Source organism: Oratosquilla oratoria, chromosome 6 (genome assembly GCF_046742065.1).
Source record: "Oratosquilla oratoria isolate Oo_2021 chromosome 6, ASM4674206v1, whole genome shotgun sequence".
NCBI lineage: Eukaryota > Metazoa > Arthropoda > Malacostraca > Stomatopoda > Squillidae > Oratosquilla > Oratosquilla oratoria.
The window spans coordinates 51,813,501-51,826,000 of NC_134782.1; the positions used below are offsets into that span (position 1 = coordinate 51,813,501).

The window sequence follows — 12,500 nt, forward strand, 5'->3', positions numbered from 1 at the left end:
AAGATCCCAAACGTGCAACAAGGAAAAAAGACGTATTTAGAAACTTCATGGCTTTGTTCTTGTTAATGCTAGACGATTTTATTCAGCTTAGAAAAACTTTTAGAAAGACATAAACAGCTATTGCTTGTATCAGGTTCATCTTGGAAACTACCAGAAAGTCTAAGTGGTGACGGCTATTTCGTTGAAGTAAGGGACTTATTATTTATTTTAATTTTTTCTGTATATTTTTTCTGGGGCTGAGGAAAATAATAGACAAATGTTAAAGGTTACAACTGCAATTTGTTTACATATTTGATCTGTCTGCCTCTAGGTGATTTTATAGTCAAGGAAAACCTTCCTTACAGATTAACCCTCTCACTGTTATTGAGAACTTATACATTTATTGTGGCTTTCTCCAGGCGATTTTATTTAGCAGATGGAAACTCTACCTTGCGTAGCAAATGGGTTAAAGGGTCAATATGTGTTAGTGTCGCTTTTACTGAATATAGAGTTCTCCCTAATGGGACTCTCTACAATTTAAGAAAATCTCCAATATTTGGAACAAAATTGTCTAAAATAAAGAAATTTTCGTTTACCAGAAGCACTTTGTGATATATGTTTTTGGAAGGCATTTTTGTTTCGAATAGAAGAGCGTTCTGAATTCTAAACATTATTAATAGAAAGGACTGTTTGTACAGTGAGAAGCAAGATTTTGTAGACACTTCAGTCAGTAAGAAGATAAAATATTATCTATATATGCAAGTCAGTGTGTGTTTGTGTGTGTTTGTATGCGTGTGTGTGTGTGTGTGTGTGTGTGTGTGTGTGTGTGTGTGAGAGAGAGAGAGAGAGAGAGAATATAAAGGAAAAAGAGAGGAGGGAAAGATAGATACGTGTATAGGTAGGTAGGTAGGTAGGTAGGTAGATAGAAAGAGAAAGAAAACTATGGAGAAAACGAAGTGTGGAGATGTACATACAAGGAGAGAAGAGTAGAAAGGAAGAGGAAAATAATCAATTGGATAGATGGATAGATTGATAGATATCAAGGCAGATAGAAAAAAGAGAGATAGAAGGAGAAAAAGAGAAGAAGGAAGAAAGTGAAGGAAACTGGGTTGGGAAGTCAACATATTGATTGTGTTCCTGTCGACATGACCATATATGGAAAGCAAAGACCACAACTGTGAACCTATGGCCACGGAGCACGTCTAGTATCCATCGACTTAGATTGACTCTTGCTTGGGACTCTTCTAAGCTGAATAGATTCATCAGGCCTTAGTCAACTTTTCAAGGTGTCAGATTCATTCTTAATCGAGATGGGTTTGTTGATTTTTTTGCTTTGTTTAACACTTTCTTCAGTGCCTAGCTGAATAAAAGTGTCTGAAGTTTAATCACTCTGTCAAGAACACTTCCTTAGCTTCTGCCTGCCCTATCTGACTCCGGCATGAATAAAGTCGCCTGGGGACTGAATATTTGGACAAAGGAAACTTTCTACAGCTTCCTCACCTCCTCACTACCCACCAGATCATTCGAGGATCGCAGGTGCTGCTGACGGGGGCGCCTGGCGGCGTCCTCCTCTTCTTCCTCCACTTCCTCCTCGAAGGGCTCGCTGAGAATGAAGTCGGGGTCGGTGACGTCATAGCCATAGTGTCCATCCCAGCGAGGTGCATCGATGGGTCTGAGGAAGGGACACCAGTAGAATTGAGTCTCGGGAAAGGAGAGGGCATTGTCGATCGTCTCCAAAGAGGTAAAAAAAAAAAAAAAAAAAAAAAAAAAAAAAAACCAGGGGGGGGGCTCAAATGACATGACGTCAAGCTGGCTAACGGTGACAAACAGCGTGAAAATGGAATAATTAATTATTAGACATTATTATAACTACAAAAATTATAAGTAGTGCTAATTGACTTATAATGGGAATATGCTATTATAAGTACTAGTGAATATTATTGGACTCTGTTCTTCAGATTTTCCAATGGTACTCAAAATATGCTAAATTTGTTTGGCACCATATTGTTTGAATGCTAAAGGGAATAATTCCCATCGAAGAGCTTATCATCAAAGTATTTAGTTATGACTAAATTTTATATACAGACTGCCAGATGATAGATATATAGAGATAATATATAGAGATATAAGTAGATGGGGTGAGAGACAAAGAGGATGCCCAGTGGATATACATAGAGACAGAAAGACAGACAGAAAGACAGGTATGGAGAAAAAGATGCGCAGGATGAAAGTTAGTAAGACAGCAAGACAGAGTACTGCGTACTTGGTGGCGTTTCTGTTTGTTTCCAATCTTAGGAGAATAAGACCACGGGGGAGCGAGGAGGGTAGCATTAGTTATTTAACAATCAAATACCTCGAATGAATTTAAGTGAACCAAAAGAAAAGTAACTTTGTTTTAAAACGTTTTCAATCTGTCTTCACTTATTTCCACAAAAAAAATGTATATATATATATAAAATATATATACATACATATATAATATATATATGTATATATGTATATATGTATATATATATATGTATATATATATGTATATATGTATATATATGTATATATATATATATATATATATATATATATATATATATACACATTCTAATTTGGTTACTTTGGATTCATTGCATCAACGGTTAGTTTCATATATTCATCAACATCTTTTCCCGTGTATTTTTGAATGATGCTGTGAGACCTTATGGGTAGGAGTTATAAGCAAGAGAATAGTATAAAGACGAAATCCCATTAGGGGTTGGTGAAGAGGAGGATTAAAGGAAGCAAAGAGGGGGAAGCAACTCACCTTGGCATGGCTCTCTTGTCGGGGCTGAACCTTTTGGCGATGATACCACGGCACGCAGGGGCGAAAACGAACTTCCTACAGAAAGAAAAAGAAGTTTCTCAAAACACACTTCGAATTAATTATCAATAGATTAATAATAATTATCAATGGATTCGGGTTATTCGTAAACCGTACCACGGAGGAATGTAACTTATGGGTTTCTGTCATTACTATTTGTGTGAATGATTCTATTCATGTTATACATCTTCAAGTCTGGGTGAAACACGAACTTCCTGCAGGAGAAAAAAATTACTTAAAACACATAGGAACATAAGAATGGAGGAGACTACAAGAGACCATAAGACCTACACTAGGTAGTTTCATTTCCCTTACTACCTTTTTTCTCTATCTATAAAGTTATCTGATTTTTTTAATATGATGATCTTGTCTGTACCACCCTTGTTAAAACCCTTGATACATTTGAATACCTCTACTAGATCACCCCACACTCTTCTTTCCAGAGAGGATAAATTAAAGTGCCTAAGCCTGCCTTTGAATGGTAAATTTCTAATCCCTTTTATAATTTTGGTCATTCTCCTCGGTACTGATTCTAGTGAATTAATATCCATTCTATAGTGCGGAGACCAAAACTACATGTAACGCAGAGTCAAGGATGGGTCTAACAATCGTCATAGAGTTTAATGGTTACTTCTGCACTTTTGTTCGTATCCGTCCTAGCAATATATCCTAATGCTCTGTTAACCCTATTCCTAGCGTCAATGCACAGTTTCCTGGATTTAAGGTCCTGGCTCACTAACACTCCTAATTCCTTTTCACATTCTGTTTTCTTTAATATTGCTTTATCTAAGCTATACCTGTTAGATGTGCTGTTTAACCCTACGTATAACACACTTCATTTTGAGATAGTGAAGTCCATTTGCCATTTCTCCGACCATGCAATCTAGTGAGATTCTGCTGCAGTATCCCAGCATCTCCCCCCGGAACTAACATGGCGTTTTATTTTAGTTTCATTCGTAATTTTACTAACATCACTATTCATCCCAATGTTTAAGTCGTTTATATTCATAAAGAACAACAAGGGGACCAAAAATGACCCCTGGGGAACTCCACTAGTAACACTATCCCATTTGGATTTTACACCGTTAATGGTGACCCGCTGTTTCCTGTCACTAATCCATGTTTTAATCCATCCAAACCAAACATTTTTCTTCCTATGCCATGAGCCTTGATTTTATTAATAGACTCAGGTGGGGTACCTTGTCGAGCGCTTGGTAAACCCATACTGTGAGCCACGAATCATATTATGCCTCTTTAAATGTTCCCTGATACTATTTGGTATTAATGATTCCAATATAATTTTGCGTATAACGGACGTCAAACTGATTAGTTTGTAGTTGTGCATAAAATATTTATCACCTTTTCTAAATACTGAAAAAAATTACCAGTCCCCCAAGAAACAGACACAAATTCATTGTCAACCAAGTTACTGTTATTTCTGTCAGCTGCTTACAGATTTCAAATTTGAACTCTTTTAGCACTCTCCGGGAAAAAATGGTCTCAATGGCTCCGGGTTATTCGTGAACCGTACACAGTAGAAATTAAAGTTATGGGTTTCTGTCACTACTGTTCGGTTGAGTGTTTTTTATGGTATACACCTGTCCGTGATATACTTAATATCATTACTTAATCGTAATCATCTTTTGAGAAACATCACAAGGTTATATACTCACTCGGGAGGAAATTAAACTGAATTTTCTCTAAGATATTTTGGTACTAGTGCAAATGATTCACTATCATAAAACACAGCGAAGCATACGTCAACATGCATACGCCCACACTTAAAAGCCCACACGTAAAGGTGCGCACACGATTAAAAATTCACACTCGTGAAGATGCACACACACGCAAAGGCACACACACGCAAACACACACACACACACACACACGCACACAAACACACACACGCAAACACACACACACACACACACACACACACACACACACACACACACACACACACACACACACACACACGTAAAATCGTGCGAATGGGATGCGCTTACATATTTTATTCTGACTAATGTAACTGTGCTAACGAAATTATGTATAGAATTATGTTATTTTTCTGAATGATTAATTATTTTGAAACTATATAGAGTAATGCCTTGGAACCCGAACTTATTCGTTCAAGAACACCGTTCGAGTCCCGAAGTTCAGATTCCAAAACGTATAGATGGCCTTGTTGGGGCGCTGCTGAAACGGACGCACAAACACACACGAATAACCTGTGAGGCGTTCGGATTCCAAAACATCTTTTGAATTTTGGGAAAAAAAAAAATCAACCACCGCGCGCGCGCGTGTGTGTGTGTGTGTGATTTCAGTAACAATAAAATATCAACAATTCTTGTCGGTGCTAATATAATTACTTTCAATCTTGTCACATCTTCACGCATTACACCACGTATTTTAACGGGGGGGGGGAAGGTAGGGCACAACTCTGTCACGACTACCAACTGTACAGGAACATCGATTCTGTTATTTCACTCGATCTCACACAAACACCTAAAACCACCAACCGATACTTTTTTGAGTGTCTGTACTTGTAATTTTATTCGAGTTTTAGATATCTATTCTGTATGAACAGCGAGCTGAACGAAGAGCCAATCAAAGTTTGGTTGGCAATTCAGTCGTCTTGTCAACCAATAAGCAGCTACGTTTCAAATTGTTTTGTTCCTCTGGCAGTTGTGTTGAACGCAGTGCTCCTGAATTCCTAAAAAAAAAAAGTGTTTTGAAACTCCAGAATTGTTTTCGTAGTTTATCACGTGCTGCAGTGGATTTTCGATTTGAAGCGTATTTAATGAGTTTGACCCTGATAAGATGGAATGTGTTTTTGGTTTTGGCAAGAAGTGTCAAGAGATTAGATGAAACTTGAGAGTAACAAGTATCCAGAAACGACAGGGATCAACTTCTTTGTGAGTAGTCATAATTTTAGCATACACACATACCTTTATGGTACATACCTACCTACATACAAACATACATACACATAGATGCATACTGACATATCTGTTAACTTTACTTCTCTGTGGGTACTTCACTTTTCACGGTGGATACTTCACTTTTCTAGTGGGTGCACTAGAGGAAGAAATATTAGCTAGTATTTAGGTGTATGAATTTCTGCGCTGGGTATTCCACGTTTATAGAATATTGAATATTGTTTCCATGAAATACAAAACCAGTTTGAAAAAATGTGCCTCAAAGAACGTAGATAAAAGTTTGACCTATTTCCTTAATATCAGATGACAACACAGAAAAAATTAAGATTTATATAAACTGGTACAGACCCTGCATACACACATGTAAGTTACTTACATGTACGTAGTGTCATGCATATAGGCTAATACCTAAATATGCATGCATGTACATGCATAACACGTGTTCATATGCAAGGTATACACAAATACACTTGAAGTATTTACACAATAGCTTACATACACATATTGCACCTGCATACATACATGTACACTTACCTACAAACGTATACATGCCAACATGTACACACAAATGGCTAAACAGACATACATGCATACTTGCATGTCTTTATGCACACATGTTATATACATGTTCATCTGTATATTTGCTCATACACATTTGCATACACATACCTATATACACAGATAAATACACACAAAGGCCCATACATGTAAGACATACGGGCATATACAACTACGTAAACGTATTAATATATACTCATGTGCTTACATACATGCAGACCTACCTACCTACCTACATATATACATACATAAATACATACATAAATACATACATACATTCATACATACATGCATACATACATACATACATACATACATACATACATACATACATACATACATACATACATATTTGGGTGCTTGGATACTCGTACATATATACATGTATGCATACATACATTCATACATACATAATGAATACATCTATATATCCAAACATACATATATACACACACGCATACATACATATATAGATATATACGTACATACATACATACATACATACATACATACATACATACATACATACATACATACATACATAATGCAGATGTACATGCATATATACATACATATATACATACATACATATATACATACATACATACATACGTACATACATACATACATACGTACATACATAATACATATATTCATGCATACATATATACGCACACACACATACACACACATAAACGTACTTATAAACATAGACACAGAATACGCACACAGATACACACACATATATAAACATACATATAAACATAGACACATACAATACCCGCATACATACAAACATATACGTACACGCTTCTTATATGCACATACCGGCACCCAGGCGTAGGCGCATGCTCATGTACTTAGATACACAGGAACGGATGATATAAACACTTTTCCGACAAAATAACTATTTGTTAATTTAGTTTGGAAATGGCTGATTTTCGTTAAAAACCGGTGGTACACTCTCACTTTTTAAGTAATAGTTTGTTTTGTATCACATGATACAAGAATAAAAAAAATATCTGGACGGGAATATAAAAGTCTCACTTGTCTCTCCTCGTCTTTCCTTTTCTCTCCTCTTTTCTCCTCCGTTGTCCCTTCATGTCTGAAATGTCTCTTTCTTATTCTTGATCACGAATCGAGTCCAAGAATCTTTTATTGCCTCCTTCTAACCTCCCTCACTCCTGATATCACCTAATAGGTTGATCAGCTAATCGATCTGTATTCTGCGGAACTTTTGTGTGTGTACATTTTTCCCTCATCCGTTCATCCCAGTTCTATTCTACTCTTATACATCTCTCGATCAATTACATACAATCACGTGTATTTGAAAATGCACGAGGAAAATACTCAATAATACATTAATTCAGCCACACACACACATCCACATTAACAGAAATACACGAGGAAAATACTCAATAATACATTAATTCAGCCACACGCACACACACACACACACACACACACACACACACACACACACACACACACACACACACACACACACACACACACACACACACACACACACACACACACACACACATTAACAGAAACATGTGCAAGGGAACAAGTCATCTCTATATCTGTTAGATTTCAAAATGGCTTGAATATTTCTCGCCCCATTTCCTCCCCTTACTTCCCCCCAAGAACTCAGATCTAACGCCCCCATTACACTCATTCACCCCAGCCTATACCCCATTTCCCCTCCACCACCGCCACATATCTCCGTCACATAAGAAGAATGGGGGAGGGAGGAAAGAAGGAGTAAGAGATGGAGGAGAGGGGGAAGTGATGACAAGGGGCCAGGATGTGGTGGTGGGTGAGCGGAGGAGAGGAGGCAAGGAAGAGGCAGGAAAAAGGGAGGAGGAAAAGACGAAAGATGGGGTCGAGAGTCTTAAAAGTGGGAGGGCTGAGGGAGGAAAATAGTGTGAGGAAAAAATGGGGGAGATTGAGGTGGAAAAGAGAGGGAGATGGCAAATAGAAAGAGAGGAGGAAGAGGAGGAGGAGAAGAAGGGTGATGAGGATGAGATTGTGGAGGAAGAGGGGGAGGAGAAGAAGGAAGAGGAGGAGGAGAAGAGGGGAGATGAGGATGAGATTGTGGAGGAAGAGGGGGAGGAGAAGAAGGAGGAGGAGGAGGAGAAGGGAGATGAGGATGAGATTGAGGAGGAAGAGGGGGAGGAGAAGAAGAAGGAGGAGGAGAAGAAGGGAGATGAGGATGAGATTGTGGAGGAAGAGGGGGAGGAGAAGAAGGAGGAGGAGGAGGAGGAAGAGGAGTAGGGTGGAGGTAAAAGGAGGGGTAGGGTGGGACTGTTGAGGTGGTGTATGGAAGGTTAGCCTAGCCCGCGTGGCAACCATAAAAGGCGGTCACACACGTAACCATTTTTGCTGCCGTAGCTCACAGTATAGCTTGTATAGTGAAAGTCGTCAGGCAATTTTATTTCTTGAATAAGGTGTAATCAGACCCCTCTAATCCTGCCGTCAGGCGATTTTATTCAGCTGAAAGGACCCACATCCCCTGCAACAAAAGGTTAAAGTCCTGTAGGAGCACTTTATTTCTTTATAGTGATGTTATTTTTTTTTAGTAATATAAATAGATTTTACACTAATTCAGGCCTTCGGGTGTATTTTGGACATGTTTTGACAAGTTGACCTCACTCCGAGAGGGCGAGAGAGAGAGAGAGAGAGAGAGAGAGAGAGAGAGAGAGAGAGAGAGAGAGAGAGAGAGAGAGAGAGAGAGAGAGAGAGAGAGAGAGAGAGAGAGAGAGAGAGAGAGAGAGAGAGAGAGAGAGAGAGAGAGAGAGAGAGAGAGAGAGAGAGAGAGAGAGAGAGGTGCGGGTCGTCTGAAGTCTTGAAGAAGCGTGAGAAACTAATAGCAGAGTGGTGGTTGTGGTGGTGGCAGTAGTTGGTGATAGAACTTGGGTTGTCAGAGACGAGGTCTGGTGAAAATGAAATAGGAGGAGGAGGAGGCGACGGAGGGGGAGGGAGGGAGGGAGGGAGGGAGAGAAGTAGGGCTGGAGGGAGGTAAGGGTAGATGGATTGGTAGTTGGATGGATGGGTGGATGAGGGTGAGGGTATGGAGGAGGCTAGAGTGACGTTATAATAAAGGCATGCGGTTCATACACACCAACTTAGCTATGTTCTTCTTAGGGGTCTTATGAGTCCAAAGAGTACACAGATTAAGGAGAGGAGAGGACGAAGGAAAGGAAGAAGGGAAGGCAAGGACGGAGGGCGATGTTTTGCATTTCGTTGCCAATAACCAGCGCTTCTATACTTGGGGAGGGAGGAAAGACCGCGCTCGAGAGTGGGAGTTGTAGTGATGGAGAATAGAGGACGCTAAAAACGACAAGCTTACTTCTTTGAGTGGAGATTAGTCTTCAATCATAAAAGAATGATGTATGACTCTGGTCCGTAGGGGTATTATTTAAGTTCTTATATGGGGAAAAGAAGGCGGGCAAAGGGAGAAGGGAACTGTGAGTGGAAGGGGCATGGAGAAAGGTAAGAAGAAAGGGAAAGAGGTAAGAAGGAGGGGGTGAAGGTGGAGAGGGTAGCCAAGATAGGTTGTCTTCTGACCCGGATGAAATCGCTCAGGACGGAAGCTAGAATAAAGATACCTCAAAAAAAAAAAAAAAAAAAAAAAAGTTTTAGCTACCTTGCCACGGGAACAGTTTATGTAGCTTAATAAAATCGCCTGGCAGCAAGTAGAGTACAGCGAAGCTAAGTATCCATACTTCGATGTTCAAAAAGAAAATGATTAAATTCATGCATAGGTACAGTTGATAAAAAGTATTGCGTTAATGGGGGTTTTTTCTGTACATATATAAATTTTGTTGTCAATTACCTGATATAGAACTATATTCCATACAAGGAAATCTATTTCATTATAGATTAGATGATATATATATATATATATATATATATATGTATATATATATATATATATATATATATATATATATATATATATATATATATATATATATAATCAACAACGTCATAGGGGAATCGTGAATACTACAGAATGACGAAAGAATTCTGTCCTTTCGTGACCCCCGTGCGAGGCTACATCTCTCCCTGCAACTCACAACAGATTTTTGCCTAAGAATAGAAGATTTCTTTCCCGACTTAGGACTACACCACCCTAACCTAACCTAATCTAACCTAACCTAAACTAACCTAATCTAACGTAACGTAATCTAACCTAATCTAACCTAACCTAACCTAATCTAACCTAACCTAACCTTACCTAACCTAACCTATACAGGGAAGAGATCCAAAGTATTCGGCATCTGGGAAGGGACCCGCTGGGAAAGAAGTCTAATTTCGTTACTCTTCCAGTTTCTCAATCTTCCACGTCCCTGTCCCCATTCCCTCAAAATTGCAGACTTGGACCACCAAAGGAAGTGGAAATACAACTCTCTTCCTTACAGCCTCCTCCCAGGTCCCCTCCCCCTGGGGGCACACCCTGCTCTCATGAACATCACTGACTTTTTCCAAAGCTCCTTGCAATTCCTTCACGTCCAAAGGTGATGACGTGTATAGTTGGGTTGTTGAGTAGTGTCAGGATAAATGAATTATCTTTTGGTGTCTTGCAACTTTTCCTCATAAGCAGCACAATAAACCGTTGGATATTTTGATTTTTTCAGTTGGAAAAATAACTGACCGTTTGGCCGTTTTTTTTTTTATCTATTTTTTATTTATTTATTTTTCTTCGTGCGCTACTCTAGTTGGTGCTTCATAAAGAACGAATATCTCGCTGAGGCGACTGCATGTAATACGAACTGAAGATTTAGAATATAATAAGCCAAAAAGTTAATCTTTATTTGCCTATTTTCCATTGGCTTACTTTTTGATTAGTTAAGTTATTTATCCACTTATTAATTTATCTACTGTTATCCATCCCACAACGTCATGGGCCAAGTGGTCTCTTATCGGTCTAGCTTTCCTTTACCGAACATCCTTTCATTATTCCTCGTTCCATTCTTTGCCCCTTATGCCTCCTCTTCCCTTTCCTCTTCCCTTTCCTCTTCCCTTTCCTCTTCTTTACCTCTCCTCGCCTCACGAGGCAACTCTCAGTACCTCCAGCACAAAAATGGATGATTGGGCCACAGGTCGCAATGGTTTTTGCAAAGTCATAATGGATCGACGTAGGGAAACTGACATCTTGAGGGAATTTTTTTTATATGCTCTGTTAATGGGATAACATAAGTAATGGACGATTCACCCCTTTCGAGTGACGTTGAAAAATAGTTTTTGATGTGTGATAGAAAAAATATGATATGAGAAGATAAAGGTTTCCACAGAGCTGAGGACGAGTTTCTATTTTAGTTTTGATTAAGATTTGAACTTGTGAAAACTTAGTGGTATTACATACTTTATCAATGACTTAATTTGGCTCAGACTATGATAGGGAGGAGCTACTTTTCTGTCAAAGCTTAGCAACTCTTCCTTTTTCCCCCCTTTCCCCCAATTCAAAATCTAAAAATTTGCGAACCACTGCTATCATTGATAGTATGCTTTTGATAGGGAGCTAAAAGAACGGTAATTACTAACACTTTTTTGGTTTCCTTTTTACGAAATAGAATTACTATAGTATTACACCTCGAGTCATATATTTAGTAAAGGCGAGATTTAAGACAGCAGAAAGGAGGGAAATTAGAAGCCAAAAGTGATCACCATTCTTATTTGAGTAGAATTTAGCCTTCAATCATTAAAAAAAAAAAAAAAAACGGTGTGTGACTCTGGTCCGTAGATGTATCAACAAAATAAGAACATAAATAATTTAATGCATACATTTTATGCAGTCAGTGCCATATAGGGGACCAAAGGCGATAGGTAGGGAAGAGTATACAAAATAAGTGGGAGGTATTTGATATTTATATATAACTGAGCGTGGAACAACATGTGAAATGAAAATGTTTAGCCTGGTTGTGATATAAAACACCCTGTGGGAGGACGAAATAAGGAAAGTAGCGGGACACAAAAGGTTTATATTTACAATGTGGAAGCAGAACATATATGATTGTAACATATGTGATTGTCACAAGAAAGGAAACAGACAGGAGGCCAGGAAGAAGGTAAATAAAAACATTAAGATGAAGCAAGAAGTTTTGAACTGAAGAAAGCGAGTACACGTGATATGGATAGAGAGGACCAGGGAAGGGATGTGATAC

General features: G+C 38.6%; 1 protein-coding gene across 2 annotated transcripts in view; it reads right to left on the reverse strand.

The window, feature by feature from the left end:
- LOC143026176 (uncharacterized) overlaps positions 1-12,500 on the reverse strand; it is a 75,169-nt gene that overhangs the window by 2,202 nt on the left and 60,467 nt on the right. Inside the window, exons 3-4 of one of the 2 annotated variants that reach the window (XM_076186191.1) lie at positions 2,774-2,848; positions 1,495-1,651 (exon numbers count right to left, since the gene is read on the reverse strand). In XM_076186191.1, the coding sequence (XP_076042306.1) occupies positions 1,495-1,651; positions 2,774-2,848 (232 nt within the window). Of the gene's footprint in view, positions 1-1,479; positions 1,652-2,773; positions 2,849-12,500 lie in introns of both variants that reach the window. The other variant, XM_076186190.1, reaches the window with a different exon arrangement.